Source organism: Dipodomys spectabilis, unplaced genomic scaffold (assembly GCF_019054845.1).
Source record: "Dipodomys spectabilis isolate Male_0828 unplaced genomic scaffold, ASM1905484v1 ptg000725l, whole genome shotgun sequence".
Classification (NCBI taxonomy): domain Eukaryota; kingdom Metazoa; phylum Chordata; class Mammalia; order Rodentia; family Heteromyidae; genus Dipodomys; species Dipodomys spectabilis.
The window spans coordinates 52,856-77,440 of record NW_024871402.1 but is presented as its reverse complement, the minus strand read 5'-3'; the positions used below and the strand labels follow the sequence as shown (position 1 = coordinate 77,440).

At 62.4% G+C, this 24,585-nt stretch overlaps 1 protein-coding gene across 2 annotated transcripts in view; it reads right to left on the bottom strand.

Moving 5' to 3' along the window:
- Galnt9 (polypeptide N-acetylgalactosaminyltransferase 9) overlaps positions 1-23,944 on the bottom strand; it is a 51,505-nt gene extending 27,561 nt beyond the window's left edge. Inside the window, exons 1-2 of one of the 2 annotated variants that reach the window (XM_042672557.1) lie at positions 23,725-23,944; positions 2,528-2,708 (exon numbers count right to left, since the gene is read on the bottom strand). In XM_042672557.1, the coding sequence (XP_042528491.1) occupies positions 2,528-2,708; positions 23,725-23,944 (401 nt within the window). Of the gene's footprint in view, positions 1-2,527; positions 2,709-23,182; positions 23,205-23,724 lie in introns of those variants that run through there. The other variant, XM_042672558.1, reaches the window with a different exon arrangement.
- Between the last annotated feature and the right edge of the window lie 641 nt (positions 23,945-24,585).

Genomic DNA, 24,585 nt, shown 5'->3' with positions numbered 1-24,585 from the left:
TTACGGTACTGTTTAATTTGGATTTGCTGGCTCCCTTTTCTCATCCCATGGGCAGGTCTTAATAATCAAGCTCTACGTTGTGTGCTCTGTGGCATGATTAAAGCCTCTGCTTAATTAGAAAAGCTATCCACCTCCAGACAAAGGGAAATCAATGATGTATCTGATGGGAAGACGCTTGAGAACTTCTGTTTGCGTGGATGGAGCTGCCTGTGAGATGGAGCATGTGAGGGTGCGGGCGGGCACACACGCACGGGCACACACACGTGCACACACGCACGCACACGGGCACACACGCGTGCACACACGCACGCACACGCACGTGCACACACGCATGTGCAGACCCATGCACCGACGCCTGCACTGGTCAGCCCTGGATGTAGGCAGGTTCCGGCTGGGTGGGTGGCTTCAGTGGGGTTAGCCGGGGCTCAGAGCCCCAGAGCATGAAGTGGGCCTGCCGTGGGTTTGCATTTCTGGTCTGTTTGGCCGAGGCCTTGGGACAGGGAAGCCTGACCAGCAGCCGCTGCCGTGTGTCAGCTCCTGCCACACGGCCGGTGTCCCACCCTCTCAGCCACCGCTGTCTCGGTCCCAACAGCCTCCAACCAGGGGCTCTGCTTGCTGCACATCTCATTTCTGCCATGGCCCCTGAGGGTCGGGCATGTGGGAGCCTTGGTTGGGAGGCTGAGACCGCCATGCGGTTGAAGTCAGATGTGGGCCAAGGCTGCGCGTCTGGGAGGCTGGAGGTCACCTGTGAGCGGCCACTTCCCCACAGAGGGGCTTCCTTGCAGCCGGCCGCTTGGAGACGGTCAGACTGTACGCTCCGCTCAGCCTTGGAGTTCATACCGCTCCTCTCTGCTGTCCTTGATGGACAGACAGCCACCAAGCCCACTTGTTTTCAAGAGGAGAAACAGACAGACTGCTGATGGACGGGGTAAGACCAGAAGCGAGATCTCTGCCTTGGTGTTTGGAAAATGAAACCTGCCACGTGGTTACAGTTCGGAGGACTGCAGCCCCAGGCTCCCACGGCTTCGCCAGCTTCCTCCACGCCAGCTTAGACGCAGCTGGAGCGCTGGTGCTGTGCCACAGGTGAGTGGGGGTCATGCTGGACATACGCGGGCTTGTCATAAAGGAGTCTGTTACCCCTCACGTGCGGACGCTGGAGCACCGCAGGCCTCGCCCTGGTAGCTAACATCCAGCCTCAAACACGGTGAGATAAACTCACCACCTTCAAGCAACACCGCAGGGCTGTGGGGGCCGGCTGCCCATGGCTGGCCTTTTATTTCCCAGCAGCTCCCGCAGCGTAGCTCAGTCTCCTCTGGCCGGCTCTGGGCGTGTGCCTCCCTCACGGACAGGAGCTGCCCCTCGGGAGAGGAAAGCAGCCCGAAAACCAAACCACGACCTCTGGCCACACTTGCTCTGGGAGGCCTTCCCCTCCGTAGTGTTCCCAGGAAGGGCTCCCCCAGCCCTCCCTTCCAAGTGCAGGGACCGCTGCCCGACAGACAGGGCTCAGGGCTCACAGCACACACCCTGAACCTTCTTCTGACCCAGAATTTGAAGGCAGTGTCCAGCTCCCTGGCCGGCTCAGGATACAAATAATGCAGATTTCTTCAGAGTTTGAAAAATGCCTACAATAAAAGAACCAAGCACCAAATATACAAAGACATTTGGGGACTTAAACATAGTGCAGCCACCAGAATAGGGCTGGAGGAGCCCAGGACGGCACCGCTGGGAGACACAGGCTGGGGGCACGCACAGTGGGGCCTCACCTGCCCACTGCCACAGGGGACCCCGAGATTCAGCCTGTCTTCCACCCTCATCCACGTACAGGCCAGGCAGAGGAGGGCTGACCCGCCACAGCTCACCTCCAAGGGGCGAGGCTCGGGGACAGGGAGGGTGGCAGGCGGCAGCTCCCTCGGCCTCCCTGCCCGCCCCAGGAGTCCTCACCCCAGAGACGGGGCAGCGGCCCGCCTCCCCTCCCCTCAGCCTTCCTTCTGGACAAGGAGGTGCCACACTGCCGCGGCCCTGGCCCCGACTACCCAGCCCAGCACAAGCGTCCGTGCGGCTGCTGCCCAGGCCTGCCCTCTCCGGACTCCTGCCCTGCTGGGCTCCAGACAGGAGAGGAGCCACGGCAGGGGGACTCCAGGCCCAGAGGCTGTGGGTGTCTGCCCTGACTGGTCCCTTAATGGGGCCCTTGTTCAAGTCCAGCTGTCAGGCCTCTCAAAAGGTTTCAGAGCAGAGCACAGTGGCCGGGGCCTGGGACTCGGTCTTTCATGGTGTGAGCAGGGCTAGGCCAGTGGGGCCAGGGCAGCGGGGCCAGGGCAGCGGGGCCAGGGCAGCGGGGCCAGGGCAGCGGGCGCAGTGGCTTGTCTGAACCTCCTGCCACAATGGGAGGGGGGAGAACAAGGCCTTGACAGATCCTGACGGAAGAGCAGTGCCTTTCAGACTCACAGACTCACTGAACCCCCCCCCCCCCCCCCCCCGCCGCATCCCAGCCCCGGGCTGCGGCCCCAGAGGCCCCGGCCCCGCTCACCTCTTGGGCCTGTAGTCGGGGATGGACCTGTCGAGGGAGATGCGGTCGCTGAGCTGCGCGTTGTACCCGAACTCCTCGAACTTGCTTTCGGTCTCCTGGCTGTCATCCCGCAGGGTGGCCGCCAGACCCCCCTGGCCCAGGCCGCCCGGGCCCTCCACCAGCCCGATGGGCTTCGCAAGGCCTGGAGGGACAAGGAGGCTCAGGTCACAGGATCCAAGGAGCTGGCCACAGAGGACCCCTGACCCCCAGCACACGCTTGCAGGATCCAACACTGACTGGAAAGCGCACAGTGGAGCTGGCGGAGGGCAGCGGGCCGCGCCTGGGGCTCAGGGACACTGACAGGGCAGGTCACCCGACATCGCCCACCACAGGAGGCGTCCGGCCCTGCACATCCGTCTCCAAGAACAGCCCGGGACTGCTGGTCATTGGGTGGCCGTCGGAGGGGCAGGAAGGGGGCTCCGGGTCCACTCTTTCTGCCTGAATCATTGAAACCCTTTCAATCTGAGCAGGGAAGGCTTTGAGTGGAAACTGCAGCCATGGGGGAACCACAGCTCCGGGGTGCTAGGAAGAAGCCAGGCCTAGAGAAAACCCGGCCCTCTGTCTAGACAACCAGGCAGGCCTCTAGCCCTGGCCCTCTGTCTAGACAACCAGGCAGGCCTCTAGCCCTTCTGTCTAGACAACCAGGCAGGCCTCTAGCCCTTCTGTCTAGACAACCAGGCAGGCCTCTAGCCCTGGCCCTCTGGGGCAGCTGGGTGGGGACTCACAGGTGCCTGAGCCTGGGCATCCTAGGCAGGTGTGGGCAGGTGTGGGGTACAGGGCAGGTGGGGGGTACCGCACCGTTGGGCCCTGCCCTGGGTGGGGGTCGTGAGCTGGGCCTTGGCCCTGCCCTGGGTGGGGTCGTGAGCTGGGCCTTGCCCTGCCCTGGGTGGGGTCGTGAGCTGGGCCTTGCCCTGCCCTGGGTGGGGGTCATGAGCTGGGCCTTGGGCCCTGCCCTGGGTGGGGTCATGAGCTGGGCCTTGGGCCCTGCCCTGGGTGGGGGTCATGAGCTGGGCCGTGGGCCCTGCCCTGGGTGGGGTCATGAGCTGGGCCTTGGGCCCTGCCCTGGGTGGGGGTCATGAGCTGGGCCTTGCCCTGCCCTGGGTGGGGTCGTGAGCTGGGCCTTGCCCTGCCCTGGGTGGGGGTCTTGAGCTGGGCCTTGCCCTGCCCTGGGTGGGGGTCATGAGCAGGGCCTTGCCCTGCCCTGGGTGGGGTCGTGAGCTGGGCCTTGCCCTGCCCTGGGTGGGGTCATGAGCTGGGCCTTGCCCTGCCCTGGGTGGGGGTCATGAGCTGGGCCTTGCCCTGCCCTGGGTGGGGGTCGTGAGCTGGGCCTTGCCCTGCCCTGGGTGGGGGTCGTGAGCTGGGCCTTGCCCTGCCCTGGGTGGGGGTCGTGAGCTGGGCCTTGCCCTGCCCTGGGTGGGGGTCGTGAGCTGGGCCTTGCCCTGCCCTGGGTGGGGTGGTGAGCTGGGCCTTGCCCTGCCCTGGGTGGGGTCGTGAGCTGGGCCTTGCCCTGCCCTGGGTGGGGTCGTGAGCTGGGCCTTGCCCTGCCCTGGGTGGGGTCTTGAGCTGGGCCTTGCCCTGCCCTGGGTGGGGTCATGAGCTGGGCCTTGCCCTGCCCTGGGTGGGGTCGTGAGCTGGGCCTTGCCCTGCCCTGGGTGGGGTCGTGAGCTGGGCCTTGCCCTGCCCTGGGTGGGGTCATGAGCTTGGCCTTGCCCTGCCCTGGGTGGGGTCGTGAGCTGGGCCTTGCCCTGCCCTGGGTGGCGTGGTGAGCTGGGCCTTGCCCTGCCCTGGGTGGGGGTCATGAGCTGGGCCTTGGGCCCTGCCCTGGGTGGGGGTCTTGAGCTGGGCCTTGGGCCCTGCCCTGGGTGGGGGTCGTGAGCTGGGCCTTGCCCTGCCCTGGGTGGGGTCGTGAGCTGGGCCTTGCCCTGCCCTGGGTGGGGTCATGAGCTTGGCCTAGCCCTGCCCTGGGTGGGGTCGTGAGCTGGGCCTTGCCCTGCCCTGGGTGGGGTCGTGAGCTGGGCCTTGCCCTGCCCTGGGTGGCGTCGTGAGCTGGGCCTTGCCCTGCCCTGGGTGGGGGTCATGAGCTGGGCCTTGGGCCCTGCCCTGGGTGGGGGTCTTGAGCTGGGCCTTGGGCCCTGCCCTGGGTGGGGGTCGTGAGCTGGGCCTTGCCCTGCCCTGGGTGGGGTCATGAGCTGGGCCTTGCCCTGCCCTGGGTGGGGGTCGTGAGCTGGGCCTTGCCCTGCCCTGGGTGGGGTCGTGAGCTGGGCCTTGGGCCCTGCCCTGGGTGGGGGTCGTGAGCTGGGCCTTGCCCTGCCCTGGGTGGGGTCGTGAGCTTGGCCTTGCCCTGCCCTGGGTGGGGTCGTGAGCTTGGCCTTGGGCCCTGCCCTGGGTGGGGGTCATGAGCTGGGCCTTGCCCTGCCCTGGGTGGGGTCATGAGCTTGGCCTTGGGCCCTGCCCTGGGTGGGGGTCATGAGCTGGGCCTTGGGCCCTGCCCTGGGTGGGGTCGTGAGCTGGGCCTTGCCCTGCCCTGGGTGGGGTCGTGAGCTGGGCCTTGCCCTGCCCTGGGTGGGGGTCATGAGCTTGGCCTTGGCCCTGCCCTGGGTGGGGTCGTGAGCTGGGCCTTGCCCTGCCCTGGGTGGGGGTCGTGAGCTGGGCCTTGCCCTGCCCTGGGTCGGGGTCATGAGCTGGGCCTTGCCCTGCCCTGGGTGGGGTCATGAGCTGGGCCTTGCCCTGCCCTGGGTGGGTTGGTGAGCTGGGCCTTGCCCTGCCCTGGGTGGGGTCATGAGCTGGGCCTTGCCCTGCCCTGGGTGGGGTCGTGAGCTGGGCCTTGCCCTGCCCTGGGTGGGGTCGTGAGCTGGGCCTTGCCCTGCCCTGGGTGGGGTCGTGAGCTGGGCCTTGCCCTGCCCTGGGTGGGGTCGTGAGCTGGGCCTTGCCCTGCCCTGGGTGGGGTCGTGAGCTGGGCCTTGCCCTGCCCTGGGTGGGGGTCATGAGCTGGGCCTTGCCCTGCCCTGGGTGGGGGTCGTGAGCTGGGCCTTGCCCTGCCCTGGGTGGGGTCATGAGCTGGGCCTTGGGCCCTGCCCTGGGTGGGGTGGTGAGCTGGGCCTTGCCCTGCCCTGGGTGGGGGTCATGAGCTGGGCCTTGCCCTGCCCTGGGTGGGGGTCTTGAGCTGGGCCTTGGGCCCTGCCCTGGGTGGGGGTCATGAGCTGGGCCTTGCCCTGCCCTGGGTGGGGTCGTGAGCTGGGCCTTGGGTCCTGCCCTGGGTGGGGGTCGTGAGCTGGGCCTTGCCCTGCCCTGGGTGGGGTCGTGAGCTTGGCCTTGCCCTGCCCTGGGTGGGGTCGTGAGCTTGGCCTTGGGCCCTGCCCTGGGTGGGGGTCATGAGCTGGGCCTTGCCCTGCCCTGGGTGGGGTCATGAGCTAGGCCTTGCCCTGCCCTGGGTGGGGTCATGAGCTTGGCCTTGGGCCCTGCCCTGGGTGGGGGTCATGAGCTGGGCCTTGGGCCCTGCCTGCCCTGGGTGGGGTTGTGAGCTGGGCCTTGCCCTGCCCTGGGTGGGGTCGTGAGCTGGGCCTTGCCCTGCCCTGGGTGGGGGTGGTGAGCTGGGCCTTGCCCTGCCCTGGGTGGGGTCGTGAGCTGGGCCTTGCCCTGCCCTGGGTGGGGGTGGTGAGCTGGGCCTTGCCCTGCCCTGGGTGGGGTCGTGAGCTGGGCCTTGCCCTGCCCTGGGTGGGGGTCATGAGCTGGGCCTTGCCCTGCCCTGGGTGGGGTCGTGAGCTGGGCCTTGCTCTGCCCTGGGTGGGGGTCATGAGCTGGGCCTTGCTCTGCCCTGGGTGGGGGTCATGAGCTGGGCCTTGCCCTGCCCTGGGTGGGGTCGTGAGCTGGGCCTTGGGCCCTGCCCTGGGTGGGGGTCATGAGCTGGGCCTTTCCCTGCCCTGTGTGGGGGTCATGAGCTGGGCCTTGCCCTGCCCTGGGTGGGGTCGTGAGCTGGGCCTTGCTCTGCCCTGGGTGGGGGTCGTGAGCTGGGCCTTGCCCTGCCCTGGGTGGGGGTCATGAGCTGGGCCTTGCCCTGCCCTGGGTGGGGTTGTGAGCTGGGCCTTGGGCCCTGCCCTGGGTGGGGGTCATGAGCTGGGCCTTGCCCTGCCCTGGGTGGGGGTCATGAGCTGGGCCTTGCCCTGCCCTGGGTGGGGTCGTGAGCTGGGCCTTGGGCCCTGCCCTGGGTGGGGTCATGAGCTGGGCCTTGCCCTGCCCTGGGTGGGGTCATGAGCTGGGCCTTGCCCTGCCCTGGGTGGGGGTCATGAGCTGGGCCTTGCCCTGCCCTGGGTGGGGTCGTGAGCTGGGCCTTGGGCCCTGCCCTGGGTGGGGTCATGAGCTGGGCCTTGCCCTGCCCTGGGTGGGTTGGTGAGCTGGGCCTTGCCCTGCCCTGGGTGGGGTCATGAGCTGGGCCTTGCCCTGCCCTGGGTGGGGTGGTGAGCTGGGCCTTGCCCTGCCCTGGGTGGGGTCATGAGCTGGGCCTTGCCCTGCCCTGGGTGGGGTGGTGAGCTGGGCCTTGCCCTGCCCTGGGTGGGGTTCACAGGCTGGGGTCCCAGCCCAGGCGTGCGGGAAGTAGCTGGCCTCTGCACAGCCAGGGAGCTTCTCCACTACACACAGCCAGGCCCTTCAGCCTCCAGGACACCTGGGGGATTCTGGAATATTCCATTCAAAATGCACAAACCTAGTATGGATACTCAAGTGGGATTGAAAGCTCCACATTTAAAATTGAAAACTGATGACACAATCATTCTCATTTTTATCTTAATATTGCAACGTGTCTGTAAAATCTTGTTATTTTTAACATCTCTGCCACACTCACATCTAGAGAGAGAGAAAGGTGTGGGGGGGTCCAGCCATGAAAGATGTGTGGCTGCTGGAAGACCAGCCGGCAGCCAGTGTGCACAGCCAGGGGTTGGGGCCTTGCTTTTTCTCTAGTAAAACAGGTAAAGCAGGTACATGTTGAAAAATGCACGCCGTCCAGAAACCAAAGCCTCTGCCTGTCCCCCTCCTGCCCCTCCAGCTCCGCCCCCCAAGAAAGGCCGTTTTGCTGCTTTGTGTTCTTTTGTCTGACGAGTGTGCAGACCAGCGTCTGCTCAAAGCAGACAGGTCCCTGGCTCCTGGCATGAAAAGTGAGTTCAGTCCACTTCCACCTCTGCCTACGTCCCTACCCCTGCTCCCCTTCCCCCATGTTTCTCAGCTCTATTTTTAGATATTCTGGTGGCTACCGCGGTGACTTGGGAAGAATGCTGGAGGCTCTACTTCTGGGAGGGTGGGCCTTAGCACCTGTCCCGAGGACCCCCAGGCCAGCACAGGGGTGGAAGTTCCAGCCCGGCGCGGCTCTTCAACGCTGTCCAGGGCAGCCACAGCTCGCCGTGTAACTACAGCTGGGCTTCCATCACGCTTGACCTAAGAACAGCCCAGCCGCGGGGTGGCAGCCCATACCTGACCTGCAAATCCCAGCAGCATAGGAAGCCGAGAACAAGAGGGTCCTGGTCGCAGGCCAGCCCAGGCAAAAACGCCATCTCCACAGAGCAAGCCCAGTGCACACCTGTCACCCCACCTCGGTGGGAAAGACTCGGGTGGATGGATCTGGGGCTCAGGCACGCCTGGGAAATGAGACCCCATTTCAAAACTAAACTAGTAAAAGTAGAGCTGGGAACATGGCCCGGTGCTAGGACTGGCAAGCAGAGGCCCCATTCAACCTCCAGTACCACCAACCAGCGGAAGGAGAAGCAAGTCGGCCCGGGCCACGTGTGGCTGTGTGCAGCCCGCCCGAGGGCCCACAAGGCTGGCCTGTGCGTCCATCTCTAGCTAACGTCGGCCACCGAGTGAAGAATTTCGTGGAGGCAGGGGAGGAACTACAGCACAGAGGGTCAGGCGACACGTTCAGGTCACAGTCCCTGAGCACTGGATCCCGGTCTTCCCCGAGGCTGCCTGGCCGGAAGCCGATGCTCTCAGGGCAAATGTGGCCCACTCCCCAGAACTCACCTCAGGGGCGCCCTGCTTCCCTGTTTGAACCAAAGTGCCCGGTCGCCGCCCTGGATTTCCCCTCACCCCCATGCTCAGCTGGGCGGCTCCACTTCCCAACCCCCTCCTCTCAGGTCTGGGGCTTCCTTTTCACTTAACTGAAGCACAGTCTCAAAGACATAACCAAAGGGCTGTGTGGAAAGCAAACTTTCTGAGATGTCTGAAAATTGCTGCTGCTGCTGCTGCTCCTTCTTTTTCCTCCTCCTCCTCCTCCTCCTCCTCCTCCTCCTCCTCCTCCTCCTCCTCCTTCTCCTCCTCCTCCTCTTCTTCCTCCTCCTCCTCCTCCTCCTCCTCCTCTTCCTCCTTCTCCTCCTCCTCCTCCTCCTCCTCCTCCTCCTCCACCACCTCCTCCTCCTCCTCCTCCTTCTTATGTAGTGGTACAAAGGGATTACAATTCTGTAAGTCAGTTATGAGTACAATGCTTCTTGGTCAATATCACCCCTTCTTTCATTGAAAATAGCTTTTCACAAGTGATGGATAACTTTGCTGGGTATAGAATTCCAGCAGCTCAGCATCTTCTCTCCCTTGAACCAGACCAAGGGGGGGGGGGGGGGTGGCAGAGTTCTGATGTTAGGGAGGAAGGTCTGCGTGCCTTTGTCAGGCCTCCGTCCTGCCCCAGGTCTGCATGCCTCTGTCCTGCCCCAAGGCCTGCATCCATGCTGCACCAAGGCCTGCACCCCTCCACCCCACCTTTGGAACCTGGAGGTGACGTCTCCTTCCACACACAGCTGCTCTGAGATCATCAATTCCAAATTTGTGATCCTAGATCTCTAGCCCCTCCTGGATGCCTGACCCTAGAGTCCACCTGAATGCCTGACTCTGGACGTCCATGGGGAAGGAAAACTGGCATTGCAGAGCAACTGAGGCCGGCTCAGTCCAGGGACTTGCTTGGAGGTCACTGTGTTGGAATGAGGCCTCACGACTGCCACTCTTGGGTCAGGGCTCACATTCTTGCCTGAACACAGGTCTGCCTGGGGGCCCCATGAGGCCTGACCGTGCACCGGCTGGGGAGATTGAAGAGAACAGCCTGGAGCTGGGGCGGAGGGCAGAGCTGCCACCTCAGTCTGGGTTTCCCCACTCATGGTTCTCTGGAACCAGGAAGAGCGGTAACAGCGCTGCAGATTGAAAACCCACGATTAGATCTCGCTTGTAAGGAAGGTCTGTGCCCGCACCTCCCTGCAGGCTCCGGCCTCTCATCTTCCCCCGCTGCCCGTACCCCTCGTTGGCTTCTATCCTGTTTCACAGAGACTCCTTGTAAAGAGGCAGAGTTGCTTGATCCCACCAGGAATGGAGGCCGGCGAGGATGTGGGGCCGGTTTCCAGCCCACGTCTGACTGTGCTGACCGCCGGTGAGCCACCCCTGCCCCGCGATGTGCTGGGACCCACACCGAGCTAGGCCGCCCAGCCAGCATCCCCAGGCCTTTGAATGGTGAAGGCCCAGACTGTACTGCTTTCTTCCTTCCTTCCCACCTGTGTCCCTGGCTTCACTGCCAGCCCGGAGCAGGACCCAGTGCAGGTCAGTCCTGCCCCAGCCTTCAGGATAAGCAGCTCTGATGAGCGGAAGCTCTGTTGTACCCAGGAAAGAGCAAAGGCTGGTTTCTACCCCCATCCCCAAACACAATCAGGACCTAACTCTCAGAACCAATGACCGTGGCTTGGAACGGGGTCTCTGTGAGTTGGGTGCCAGTGGCTCAAACCTGTAATCCTAGCTACTCAGGAGGCTGAGATCTGAGGATCGTGGCTCAAAGCCACCCCAGCAGGAAAGTCCATACCACTCTTATTTCCAATAGACCACTCAGAAAAAGCCAGAAGTGGCCCTGTGGCTCAAGTGGTAGAGCGCTGGTGTGGACCAGCTCTGCCAGGGGGCAGGAGATGCTGGTGTGCCATCTTATTGGATGATTAGGAGGTAACCATGGCCCACTTAGCACAGGGCCCGGGGCACCCAGCCTGGGCTCCTTCCTAGGAGCACAGGGGCTTTTCTTGACATCCTGTGCAGTGGGAGAACCAAGTCCAAAAGTACCCAGACCCCCCAGGGGTGAGCAGGGGCTGCTTGGTTTCCAGCCTCGGATGCTTCTCCTAGCAGGAAGGTTTGAGAGCCTCCCTCCCGCAGAGGATGGATCCTGAGAACAACCGGAAATTTGCCCCCCTTAGCTCAGCTCTCAAACATCTGCCCCATGGAATTCTGGGAGACAGAGCCCACGTCTCCAGCCCTCTTCTGCGGGCTCTGTGGATGGTGTGGCCACAGAGCACTTGCCTTCACCCTAGATCGCAGGACCCCCTTGCAGGCAGGGCACGTGTGGCCCGACGGAGTGGAAGAGGCACAAGGCCAAGCCACAGCCATCTCCCAGAGCTTCCGAGACCCAGGAGTCACCATGACAGGCAAAGGCATGGTGAGCGACCCGCTCACACAGCTTCCTGGGGGCCGTGTCCCCAGACACCTCCATCGGTCCCACGGAGCCGCTACTTTGATGGAACGTGGGCCTCCAGGAGGAGTCTTCCATGCCCGCCTTCAAGGCTCAAGTACGGAGAAATCCTACAGGACGGGGACAAGGGCGGTGTGAGACCACCCAGGCCACGTGAAGGTCCGAGCCTGGCCGTTGATGGCCAGCAGAGGGGGCGGGTGGAGCGGGTGTGACCGGCCCTCCCCCAGTGTGTCAGGCGCTGGCACGGAGGCGGACGCAGACGGGACTTGGGCTGGCATGACGCGCTGTGCCGCAGCTGCATTTGCTTTTTTTTCTTTTTTTGGTCGGTCGTGGGGCCTGAACTCTGGGCCTGGGCTCTGTCCCTCAGCTCTTCAGCTCGAGGCTAGTGCTCTACTGCCTGAGCCACAGCACTACTTCTGGCTTTTTCTGCATATGTGGTGCTGAGGAATCGAACCCAGGGCCTCATGCAGGCGAGGCAAGCACTCTACCACTGAGCCACCTTCCCAGCCCCTGCATTTGTTTTTGGCCACCACAGAGAACTCTTGTCATTACAGGCAAGGCTCAGGGTGGTTTGAATAATTACCTTTTAACTCACTGCTGACTATTCTATCTATCTACGTGCAAACACCTGCTTGGTGATTCCTGTATGCTTACAGATTGACCAGTCCATCGATCATTTGATAAACTACAAAGGGTTGTTTACTTCAGGAACGGAGCCACAGGTCAAAGGCGCGGGTATTTCTATGGATTTTGGTGTCAAATTCCTTTGCAGGGAGGTTGGATTTGTTTGATTTTGCTGCCAGCAAGGTATGCTTTTACTTCTTTAATTAGAGAGACTGTTTACCCCGATGGAAAAGTCATACGTGCTTATTGTAGGAATCTCTGAAGGCATGGCGGTCACCCGGGGTCCCATCCACACGGGAACCAACTCCAATGTCCAGTGTGGACTGCATGGCGGTGAGTATGGGTGATGCTCATGCACCTGCACTCTGGGCTGCCCGCCATGTCTCTGGAGATCCCCGTACTCATCTCTTCAATGGCTGAAAGCACAAAGAGCTGGCCCTGAGCAGCACCATTAATTCATTTGCCTCCATAAAAGCAGGCAGGGCACCTCCACATGCCAGGTGCTGTCTAGGCAGGAGGGCCCCGTCAACCCGGGAGCTTGTCCTCCAACAGGACTGACCACCCTGGCCATGGCCGAAGCTGCCTGGCTAGGACAAGGGGTGGGCAGCTTCCCCACGCCGGGCATCACACCATGGTCAGGATGAGGGTCTGGCAGGCAGAGGATGCCCTGAGCTTAGAGAATCGTGTGGAAGGACTGAGTCACGGGGACAAGCAGAGCGGGAGCTTTGAGCCTGCAGGAAATGGAGCCATGGGAGGGTCTGAGCTCCGACAGGGCAAAGAGAACATCTGTTAGGTCCCACATCCCATGAGTCTGCAGTAAACGGGGCAAGGGCTCTGGACGCCGAGGAAGCGGGCAGCAGGAGAGGCCTCTCCGGTGCCGACAGGACCGTGGTGTCTACTGCAGAGCACAGGGGAGAGCCAGGCACAGGGAAATCCAAGCACTCGGGCATTAAAGCGGCAGGCTGTGTGCGTGTGTGCCCACACATGCATGTGCATGCACACGTGCATGTGCTGGTACTGGGGCATGAATGTGGGGCTTGGGCACTGTCTCTGGGTTTTGTTTTGTTGAGCCTGAACTCGACCTGGGCACTGTTCCTCAGCTCTTCAGCTCAAGGCTAGCGCTCTACCACTTGAGCCACAGTGCCACTCCCAGCTTTTTCTGCTTATATGGTGCTGAGGAATCGAACCCAGGGCCTCACCCATGCAAGGCAAGCGCTCTACCACTGAGCCACCTTCCAAGCTCCTGTCTCTGAGTTTTTGTGCTCAAGTCTAGCGGCTCTACCACTTGAGCTATAGCTCCATTTCTGGCTTTGGTGGCCAATTGGAGATGAGTCTCACTGACTTTCCTGCCCAGGCTGGCTTCAAACCACAATCCTCAGACCTCAGCCTCCTGAGTAGCTAGAATGACAGGCGTGAGCCTAAGACCAGCTGACATCTCTCTCCTACCACAAAACCTCTGAACAAGGTTTGGATTCAGAGGCAGTGATGTGACTTTTAAGAGCAAGAGCAGCTTCTGTGTGGAAGTCGGCCGAGCACAGGCTGCCCGGAAGTCCACATCCGTGCTGTTATTGGAAGCGATGGCTCACTTATGCTCAAGGCTGGCTAATGGCCGCAGTAATTCTACTTTTATGGAATAATCATTTGAAGTTCCATTCCCATGACCCACGGGAGAGTGCTTTTCTAATTACAAGAGATGATTTGGGGCGGATGGCGGTGTGGAGGCTGGGGTGAGGTCCTGTTTATGCTCAGAGCCGGCACAGCTTGCCTGCCCATCCAGGGTGACTCCGAGCCGAGGAGGACTTGCCTGTTTCCCACACACTTCCTCCTGCTGCGCTCTGCCAGAAATGGCAGTCGAAGTTCCTGAAGGAATGTGCCCTTCTGCGTGGTGCTGGTGGCAATATGGGGTAGTGGGGAATGGGCTAACAGATACCCACGGCTGTGGAGATCAAACTGTCCATTACCACCTACGAGTCAGGGCCAAAGTCTTCTAAGATTTCAAGGGAAGACAATATAGACTGGGTGTTTTGTTTTGTTTTTTGGTTGGTTGGTTTTTTGTCAGTCATGGGACTTGAACTCTGGGCCTGGGCGCTATCCCTCAGCTCTTCAGCTCAAGGCAAGTGCTCTACTACTTGAGCCACAGCGCCACTTCCAGTTTTCTGGTGGTTAATTAGCAATACGTGTCTTACAAGGGTGGGGAGGAGTGGGGGAGGTGGGAGAGGGCAGGGATAGTAGGAGGAAAATAAAGGAGGGGGTAACAATGCTCGACAAGAAACATACTCATTTCCTAACTCATGTAACTGCAACTCCTCTGCACAGCACCTTTACAATACAAAACAGGTCTCACGGACCTTCCTGTCCAGACTGGAACCGCAATCCTCAGATCTCAACCTCCTGAGTAGCTAGGATTATAGGCGAGAGCCACCAGCGCCCGGCTCAGGGTGGAGATGTTTATCTCTAAATAGCCTCAAACTCACATTTGGAAGACGTTAACAAGCACGTGTCCAGAGGGGTTGCAGGCTGAGCAATGGATCCCAAAGGCATCAGGTTCTGATTCCTGCACATGTGGGTTTGCATGCTGGAGGGGAAAGCCAGGCTGCCTCTGCCAGCCAACAGCCCCATCCGGAAAGGCCTGGCTGGCTCCATGCCAAGACCTCCCAACTCCCGCACAGGAGACGCACACCACCCGGCGGCCCACCGCCTCCACACAGCGTGCCTGCGCCCGTGGGCGGCTGTGATTTCCAGCTTTGAAGGAAGCGTGGCTCTCAAGCTCCCCGCTTGTCTCTGAGTCACTGACTTCCATCTGTCACAGCAACACACGCCGATGTTCTGCGGGAGGCAGCAGCCCGAACGCGGAGGCTGCCGTCCCGGGTAATCCGGCGGCGTAGGCCCAGGGGAGGCGCCTCTGAGAGGGGGGACGCTGCCCCCACGGTGGGGGGTGACCGCTGCCCCCATGGTGGGGGTGACCGCTGTCCCCACGGTGGGGGGTGACCGTCCAGCCCCCGGTGTGGCTGCCCTTGGGTAATGTGTCCATCCAGCCGCACTGCAGCCTTTCCTGGCACCCTGCCTGAGGACCCGCACTTGCTGGGAACCCCGAGGAAGAACCCCACGTTGAGGGCCCCTTAGCGGCAGGGCAGGCCGCCACCACGGCTACTTCTAAAAAGCAATGGCAATCTGACAGAGGCCAGAAGCGAAGGGAACTCTGGAGAGAGGATACCAGTTCCCTGCTCCCCAAGGGGCGTTCTGAATACTGGAAACTGCACCTCCAGACACACGTGAGCACATGTGGACACAGCTTTGGCCGGGTGATCCCCGAGTCTTGAACTCGGTTGAGGGCTGTAGGACCAGACTCCAGGAGCCCAGAGACATGGACAGTCATCTCCAGAGGAAGGGCTCTGCCCCGGCCCACGATGTGCCCGCCCCGAGGGCTCCCGGCCAGCTCGCCGCCAGCACAAGACACACACGCAGACAGCGCTGAGAACCAAGGGGAGCAACAAAGGCAGCTTCAGAGCAGAGGCGACTTGCGACCACAGTCCTTGCTCTGCCCTTGGATACACAAGGTACCGCAGCCCAGTGTCTACCTCGTGCCCCGCGAGCAGGAGTCTGCCATTCTCACAGGGGAAATGACAACCGTTACCAGCCAGGGCCTCTGCCCTTGGCTGCCCGCGTCACACAACGTGGGGTGAAGGGAGAGGTTCGGAGACAAGGGGCAAACGAACATCCCGCCAGCCCCCAGCTCCTCCCTCCTCCCATAAAACCGCAGACTGGCTTCATGTGCCTGGCTATTCATTTTGATGACCACAAAATAGAGATAAAAACGAGAGCCCCGGCCACCCCGTAGATAACTCCTCTCCCTATCCCAGCTTCAATTCCATCTCTCTCTCTATTTTCAGTAGGTCTTTTAAGGCTCCCTGGGGTCCCAAACTAATGACATATGGTCAATAGTGGAAAGACTGGCAGTCCTTCTGGAACTCTGAGATCATGAATATTCTGCAGGACATAGAAGTATCTGTAAAATAGCTCCTCCCCGAGACCAGCACCGGGTTTGATAACTCTTGAGATGTAGTACTGTCTTCAACTGAAAGGAATATTTATGGGGCCAAAGCCAGGGGTTGGTAAGTGAGTGGCGTGCCTGGTACACAGGACTTCCGGGCTCCTCCCTGAAACACGGGCCTGACAGCCCATGGCCCCGTTGGTACAGTGGCCAGAGCCACTGGGGACAAGGACGCCACGTGGAGGGGACAGTTGAAATAGTGAGGACTGCCCCACCCGCTGCCGTGGTATCAAGCCCACGCCGGGGCTGCTCGCCAGCTGTCTGCTGGACACTCTCCCAAGACCACACAGCCACTGAGGTCACACAAGGAGGGGCCTGCAACCCACACTTTGAGACAGGATGAGGCTGCCCCGCGTCTGCTGGCTGGGAAGCCGCCCCTCCGCCTGCCGCGGCCTCCGACCGCAGGGAGGGCTGCCTAGCTACGCAGACAGTCCTGTAGACGGATGGGTGTACCATAGACAGGAAGAGAGATGGATGGATGATAGATGGACAGCGATGGATAAATGGGTGGATGAGCAAATGAATACACAGGGCTCCCGTGGAAGCAGACAGCAGCAGAGCAGAGCAGGCTGCTGTCCAGAGCCTCTGCCCATGGTCCCTGCTTTTGCTCTGTCCCCGGGAGAGGGGGAGGCAGGCCTCCGGTGTGGCAGGGTCTCCCACTGAGGCCGGAAAAGAAGACAGTGTCAGGTCTCTTCTTTCTCCCTCCTGCCCCCGCACCAGCCCTCTCCCTCCCCCAAATACAGGCGCCAAGAGTCTAAGTCTGCCAGCCCCGCCCCACGCTGGAGCCAGGCTGCCCAGACTCAAGCCCCACTTCCACCCGTCTCAGCTTGAGGCGATCTCCCAACCCGTGTGCCTCCGCTTCCCGGCTGCTGTCACCGATGGTGATGGAGTCTGCCTCATACTGTGGGGCAGAGCGTTCCGTGCCTCCTGTGGCACAAGAGGCCACAGAGCCGTCCACGTTGCCTGGCCAGCCTCCCCCGCTCCAGTCAGCCCACAGAGAGGAGCGCGTGGCCCCACACCAAATGCCTCAGTGTGAGGACCTAGAGCAGAAGGCGGAGACCAGGGTGGGCAGAGGCAGAGCCAGGGCCGCCGCATGCACTAGGCCAACAGGGTGTGTGCAGGCTCCAGATCGTGGAGACCACCTCTCCTGGCAGGATCTGGGGGTGGCGAAGGGGTGTGGTCTGAATCAGACCTCAGAGCAACCAGGGAAGAAGTCGGCATGGCTTCGGCAGCCTGACAGGGAGAGGTGACCCACTCCCCGATATCAGGGGCAGCGAGGACTTCCTGGAGCCCTGCACTGTGGAGGTTTGGGGGTCAGCTCCGTGGGGTGTACAGGGCCCAACCTGCCTCTAGCTGCCCTGGCCATGCCAGATGCAGTGCACAGTTCGTATCATGTGACATCTTCCACCCAGCCACCCACTCACCTACCAAACAATACAGATTTATCGAGGCCCTCACGCAATCCACCCAGATCTTACCTTATTCTAGCTGTTTCTGAGGGCCGACCATGTGTGAAGCACCTTACCACAAACGCTGCCCCATGCTCATTTCCTCAATAATCCTGTCACGGAGGTACAGCTTTTTACCGTTTTCAACTGTGGCAGCACAGCTCAGAAAGCACTAGTGACCTCCCCAGTATCACTCAGCTGGGATTTGATATCAGATGTGCAGCGCAAACACCCCCTTTATGAGGCCATCTGACTTGTGGTCAGGGCAGCTCCCCCAAAGCACCTGTGAACTTCTGAGTCCCTGCTAGCATGCCACCCCCAGAACAGACCGATCAGCGGCTGCCTCCTTCGCACCTGACCCCAGACTCTCTGGGGACAGCATGCTCCGAGCCTCAGGCAGACCCACTCCGAATGGTGGCACACACCCGTCATTCCAGCTACCAGGCCAGGTCAGGCAAAGATAAATGTGAGGCCCCATCTCAACAGAAACAGCCGAGTGTGATGGTATGGACTTGTCCTCCTAACTGTGGGTGGAAGAGAACCAGAGTCCAGGCCACCCAAAAAAGCAAGACCCTGCCTCAAAAACAACCTGAGCAAAAAAGAGTTGGAAATATGGCTCAGGCACCTGCCTAGCAGGCTTGAGGCCCTGAGCCCAAAGCTATAAAAAGCAAAGAACAAGAAGCTGTCAGGGCTGGCCCTGGAGGGGTGCATAGGAAGGGTATGTGGACAGCGGAAACAGAAACAAGAACGGTTAAGGAAATAATCATCGCTGCCATCGGCAAACAGCCCGCAGCCCCTCCCTTGCGAAGCCTGAGTGTGTGACAGGCATGGCTCCCAGTGCCGTGCCGGCTCCCTCACGGCTTTACCACTGCTGCCGCTTTGCCCAGAAGGCACCACGCAGCAGCAGCAGCGTAAGCACCGGACGGAGGCTGTGCATGCACGATGCCGGCTGTGGGGCGGGGGTACGAGGCAGCCCTGCCAGAACCCCAGCATTCTGCTCCTCCTGGCTGAGATAGTCTTGTGCGTGTGGCTCCATGAGCTGCCAAGGGTGCAGAAGAATATTAGAAGACATTTCCAGTTTTCTCAAAATAGTGTGAAAACCGTCCCTTGCCTAACTCAGATATCACCTGCAATTTCCTTACTTGGAAATGAAATCTGAGCTTGCTGAGTTCCAGACAGAGGCTGTACACAGAGCCCATCTGATAGGCAGCTGTGTTGAAAATAAAGCCAGTCCTTCCTTGCCCAACCCTGACCAGCGCTGCCGTGGTTCTCCCCTGGCTTTCGGAAGCCAAGCCAGGCCTCTCCATGAGCGTCAAGGGCACGCACGGAATCAACGGCCTGGGAATGCCTCCCAGGCTGTGTAAGCAGTCCCCACCGGCTCATCCAGAGCGCGTAGGGAGCTCTGATGAGAGAGGGGAACAGCTGTGTCCGAGAACAGGCCAGGCAGCTGCCCTCCCTGGGGTCCCCGCCTCTCCTCCCCCCCGAAAGGCCTGGCCAAGCCTCACCCTGAGGGCCGCCACACAGCCCAGGACTCTGTCCACGCAGGGTATCACAGCCCCAGAACAGTGGCTTCCCACCCTGAGTAACAGAGTGAGGCAGCCAGTCAGACGCGATGAAGCACGTCGCACGATACCGTTTTCTGAAATAAGGACGTATGGAATCACACACACACACACACACTCACACTCACACACTCACACGTTGCAATCCCCAATCTCAGCCCCTGACCTTGTTTCTTGGTTGCCTAGGAAAATGGAAAATCCCGAAAGGCTTCCTGCTCACACAGCCCCAAGGCGTGGCCCTCTAGCCACGGAGCTGTCCGTGGTGCTGACCACTGCTGTCCCTGAGGACCTGGCTTCTCACCCTGGCAGGAGGGAGCCCTCTGCTCTGCCTTCCAACTCCCAGCCCCGGCCGCCCCAGCGCGCTCACCACACTCCGCCTCCTCCTCACCCGTCTTGGGAAGGGCCTTCTCGGGACAGGACCCCTGCTTCAGGGAACCAGCCCTGCCCACACCTGCTCCGGACGGCAGAGACCAGGCCAGACTTCTGAATCCAAACAGCAAGAGAACAGACGTGTGCTGCTGGAGGTCCCCATGCTGGGGTCCTCTGCTCCTGTGGCCCCGGACAAAGATGATCTTCCCTGGCAGCCCTGCGGCCCTTCTCTGGAAAGCCAGGACAGAAGCCGGGGCTCTGTGTGCCTTTCTTGAGGTGGAGTGTGGGGAGCACAGAGTGTGTAGAAGAGCTACATGAGTCCGTGTTTTTCAACATGGACGCTCAGGTGGGCAGCGTGGACGAGTTCACAAGAAACTGCGCAGCAGCCGGCTGACTTGCTGCCTCTCACCGGCCACCTGGGCCTCACGCCGTGACCTGCTGACCTGCCAGCATCTGCCCGGCCCCACCTGGCACTCACAGCTGGCCTTGGGAGGACCCTGGGCAGGCTTGCAAAGGCTCAGCCTTCGCAGTGGGCAGCGGGCAGGACTCGTGCAGCCAGGGGCTTGCTGTGTTGCCTGAACACCGGATGCCAGCCCCAGTGAGGACCCACGCTCCCACAGGCCCCACGACCGCACAGCACAGCGCACCGCTCCCCAGACATCTGGAGACCTGATTGCCAAGCACACGTCTTCAAAGGAAACCTGCACAGAGTTAAGTGACGGGGTTATCGTGCGAGCGCATGGCACGGCGGGGCCTGGGTCTCGTGCTCTGTGTCCCTGGGTCCCTCTTCCTCTTCCTTCCCACACACACAGAGCAGACCTCTCCTAGCTGCATGTCCTGCAGGAGATGCACCCTCACGTCTGTGCATGTATGTGTGCACCAGTCCCAGAGCTTGAACTCGGGACCTGGGCTCTCTCCTCGAGCTCTTTTGCTCAAGGCTAGCATTCTACCACTTGAGCTACAGTTTCACTCCTGGCTTTTTGGTGGTTAATTAGAGAAAAAGATTTTCCTGCCAGAGCGGGCTTTGAATCACAATTTTCAGATCTCCGCTCCTGATAGCTGGGATTACAAGTGTGAGCCACTGTGTGGTGCCTGGCTTGCGTTGACTGTGTAGGCACCTGCTATTCATGGGTATGGTGACAGCATAAGCTGCCGCTTAAAATCCAAATCTGTTGGCAGGGAGTGTGATAGAGGGGGTGAGGTTAATTGGAATAGAACACAAACACGTGTGGAGCTGTAACAATAAACTCTCCCCCATGTAACTAATATAAGCTAATAAAATACAATGAATACAGTCACTTGGGATAGTCTCCTGCATGCTACATGCCCTGGGCTTTGGGCCCAAGACCCATGAAGAAGAGACAGAAGCCTCACCTCAGAGGGGTCTGTCGGGTGGATCTGTTTGGGGTGGTGGACAGCTAGAGTGCGGACAAGTTCCTGGAGGCTGGGGCAGTGGAGGGAACATGGTAGAGGGCAGGTGGGCGGTGGTTTTGGCATCTGCAGAGGGCGCAGATGCAGTGCAGCCAGCCTCGCTCGCCCGCTCTGGGCGGCGTCTGTGCTTGGCCTCCAGTGACTCTGCTCTCTCACTAACGGTGACGTAGGCGCTTCCGAAACAAGAACCACTTTTGGCACCTGCCAGTACCACCTCTCCAGATAACTCTGGGCAGGTCATCCTTCATCCTCAACTCCCAGCTCGCTCCAAACCAGGAGACCACCCAGAGCTTTGGCCATCTCTGGCCCCCTCTGAACTCGGGGTGAGGCGTGCACAACACCTCCCACAGCAGAGCAGTTCTGTCACTCTGCAGATGCCTGTGTGGAGGCCGAGGTGTGAACCCGGAAAGCAGCGGACGTGAGTAGCCAAACACCCTATGGAGCATTGGCTTCCCTCCCTCATCAAGCCTGGGAGCTCTCAGACTCGCTGCTCGTAGACTTGCACACACAGAGCTGTGGGAGCTGCATTATGCGTGCAAGTTAAGGTGCTCAGAGACCGTCCTTGTCCATAGACATTTTCCTCTGCTTGAGCACTGATGTTAGAAGCACTCTCTCACGCACACATGGACGTGAGCGGGGCTGGGCTTCCTCACCGCACGTTTCCCCCCGGAGCCTGTGGGTTTGAAGCTACACCCCCCCACCCCCGTGGGGAGGGCAGGTTGGCAGGATCACTGGGCAGCTGTGGGAGGAAGTGGGGAGGGTGCCGGCCCCCTCCAATACCAAGGAGCCTGGCTCCTCACCCCACACTTCCTTGTCACCTAACTCCTTCAGCCAGAAGAGAATTCCGGTAGAGCCATCAAAGCCAAGAAAATGGAAGCAATAAATCAATTTTGGTTCAGATTTCTTCCTCTTGTTTCTAAACTCAGTCAGTCGGGTTGGTATCCGGAGGAACCTCCCAGAGGCGATGCCACACCTCTAGGATCTAAACTAGGACACGCTGTGAGGAAGAGAAGGCTGCCTCCTCCCGGAAGTTTCCCCAGCTTCCTCCAATGCCCTTGCCAGAGACACCCTGCCTCAGACTGGGGTGGGGGCCGCCCTCCACTGCACTGCCCTCTTGCGAGGCCTGCCTGGGGTCAGGGCGAACGCCAGGTTTCCCTTGTTATTTTCTGAGACAAAGACTGGACGTCAACTGGGCTCCAGTACTGTGTGAGGGACATGGGTCACTGAGCACTGAGAACGGAGAAAGAGGGAAACAGGAAGGGGCAGGGAGAAGGAAGGGGGATGCAGGGGGAGGAAGGGGTGTGGTTGGGAGGGCGAACACTCAAAAGGAAAGACAGGAAGAGGAGAAGAGAGGGAGGATGGGAGGAAAAGCCAAGAGAGGACAAAGGGGACCAGGGAGACAGAAGGGCCAGGGCAGCTCGCCGACTCCCAGCGCGGTCCTCTCCCGGCCAGCGTCCTCGGACAGACATTGATCCAGAAACAGCTTTTCCCACACCAGAAATCGGCTGCTCCACCCTTGGGGGGCTCAGGGCTGCTCGCCGACTTGATGTTGCACAACCCCTGTGTGCTGCCAATGTTTTTATATAATCCTCTGGTCCTCCCCATAAAACAGACCATGACACCCTGGCAAACCACTTCAGTAACGCCGTGTGCTACCACCGGGCCACGCGCCGCCCAGGAGGTGAGTCACACTGCCGAGTGCCAAGCAGCTGCTGGAGATAAACTTCTCTCCTCTCCTGGCCTCAACCAGAGCAAAGACCAGAGCCGCCACGGGGCTTGTCCGGAGCCCCTTGGGGTATCGGGAAGTCCGGGGGGCCCTGCTCTCCAAGGGCAAGCACACTGCAGAGTGGGCAGTACCCGCACATGATACCAGGGCTCCCCAGGCTGAGTTCACCCCCCTTCCCCCCTCCCAGGCCGTGGTGTGCGGATCTAGAGCCACGTTCTCCAAAGCTGTGCCTGGCACTCCAGGAAGGGGTTGCTAGGGCCACCAAGCCCCACGGGAAAACCACCGGGGATGGAGGCATGTGCCCACCTTCCCCTTCCGGGCTCCCCACACAGGGCCGGCCCTGGAGCCCCAGCCTCTGCCTCTCACACACACGTCCTCTGAAGAGCGCTGGCTCCCAGCTGCCGCGACCTGCCGTGACCTGCCACCACAGACACTGTCCCCTGCCCTGGCACTCCACCAAGCACAGTCCACAGGGGCCAACTCCAAGCCTCAGGTCATGTGGGCAGCGGGGTCTTGCCAGCCCCACCGGACCCTAGGCTGGTCACACAACTGGACCCTGGGCTGGTCACACAGCCGCCCAGGGCCTCTGCTTCTCCCTCAAGGAACTTGTGTGCAAGCCCTGTGCATCCCCAGTGACTGGCTCTGGAGACCCCGAGTGCCCTGCGGGGGGTGGAGGGCACTGGGGGGGCGGGGAGGGCAAGGGGGCCCGGAGGACCCCTCACACAGGACCCCTCCGGAAGTTCCCCCAAGTTCTCTGGGAAGTGAGTTTGGAATGGTCGCCGGGAGGAGGCATTCCCAAGTGCCGCATGGATGGATGGATGGTCATCCAGGTCAAGCCCTGGGCCAGGGGAGGCCTTGCAGCCCGTCCCTCTGTCTGTCCGCTTCCCCGGTAAGGGGCTTGGGTTGGGGGTGGCAGACACTGCATCCGCCTTCCTCACCGTTGAGCTGGTTGTAGACCACCTCCTCCGGGTGGCCTGGGGCAGCCCCCTCCCCCTCCCGCGCCTTTGAGCAGGCCGTACACCACCTCCTCCAGCTGGTCCCGAGCGGCCAACTCCCCGCCCCCTCCCCGCCCCCTCCCCACCCACTCCCCGGCCCCCTCCCCGCCCCCTCCCGATCCCCTCCCCACCCCCCTCCCCGCCCCCTCCCGATCCCCTCCCCACCCCCTCCCCGCCCCCTCCCGATCCCCTCCCCACCCTCTCCCGGCCCCCCCTCCCGGCCCCCTCCCGATCCCCTCCCCACCCCCTCCCCACCCCCTCCCGGCCCCTCCCGGCCCGCGCGCTCACCCCCTCCCCACTCCCTCCCCACCCCCTCCCCACCCCCTCCCGGCCCCTCCCCGGCCCCTCCCCGGCCCGCGCGCTCACCCCCTCCCGGCCCCTCCCGGCCCCTCCCGGCCCCTCCCGGCCCCTCCCCGGCCCGCGCGCTCACCCCCTCCCCACCCCCTCCCCACCCCCTCCCGGCCCCTCCCGGCCCGCGCGCTCACCGTTGAGCCGGCCGTACACCACCTCCTCCAGCTGGTCCAGGCGCTGCAGGATGGCCTCGCGGTCGGCGCGCGCGCCCGCCCGGCCCGGCCCGCCGCGCACGCCCGGCGCCAGCGCCTCGGCGCGGTCCTGCAGGCGGCAGTACGCGGAGAAGAGGACGATGCCCACGAACACCAGGACGTTCACCGTCAGCAGCGTCCGGACCCTCCGGGCCAGCGCCATGGGCGCGGCTCACCCTCGGGGCATGCCCGGGGCCGGGCCGCGGGAGCCTGCGCGCGCGGGCGGCTGCGGGGAGCATGGGCCGGCGGCGGCGGCGCGGGCGGGGCGCGGCGGACGGGGCGGGGCGCGTGCGGGGCGCTGTCCCTTCAGCACCGGGCGCGCACGGCCGCCGCCGCCGCCCGCTCTCCGCGCGCGGCCCGCCGGGGGCTGCGGGCCCGGGGCGCCGCGGGCATGGTCCTGGGGTCCGCCCGGCGCGGGAGCCGCCTGGGCCGGGAGGCGGCGCGGGGGCCCGGCTCCTGCGCGCCCGCCCCGCCCGCCCCGCGGCCACGGCGCCGGTGCGCGGTGACGCGGACCCGCTCATCTGCATGCACACGGCGCCGGCCCGCACCCCCACCGCGCCCCGCCCGCGCCCCGCCCGCGCCCCGCCCGCGCCCCGCCCGCGCCCCGCCCGCGCCCCGCCCGCGCCATGCCCAGGCACCCACCGCGCCGCCCGCGCCATGCCCGCGCCCCGCCCACCCACCGCGCCCCGCCCGAGCCCCGCCCGCGCCCCGCCCGCGCCCGCCCGCGCCCCCACCGCGCCCCGCCCGCGCCCCGCCCGCGCCCGCCCGCGCCCCCACCGCGCCCCGCCCGCGCCCCCACCGCGC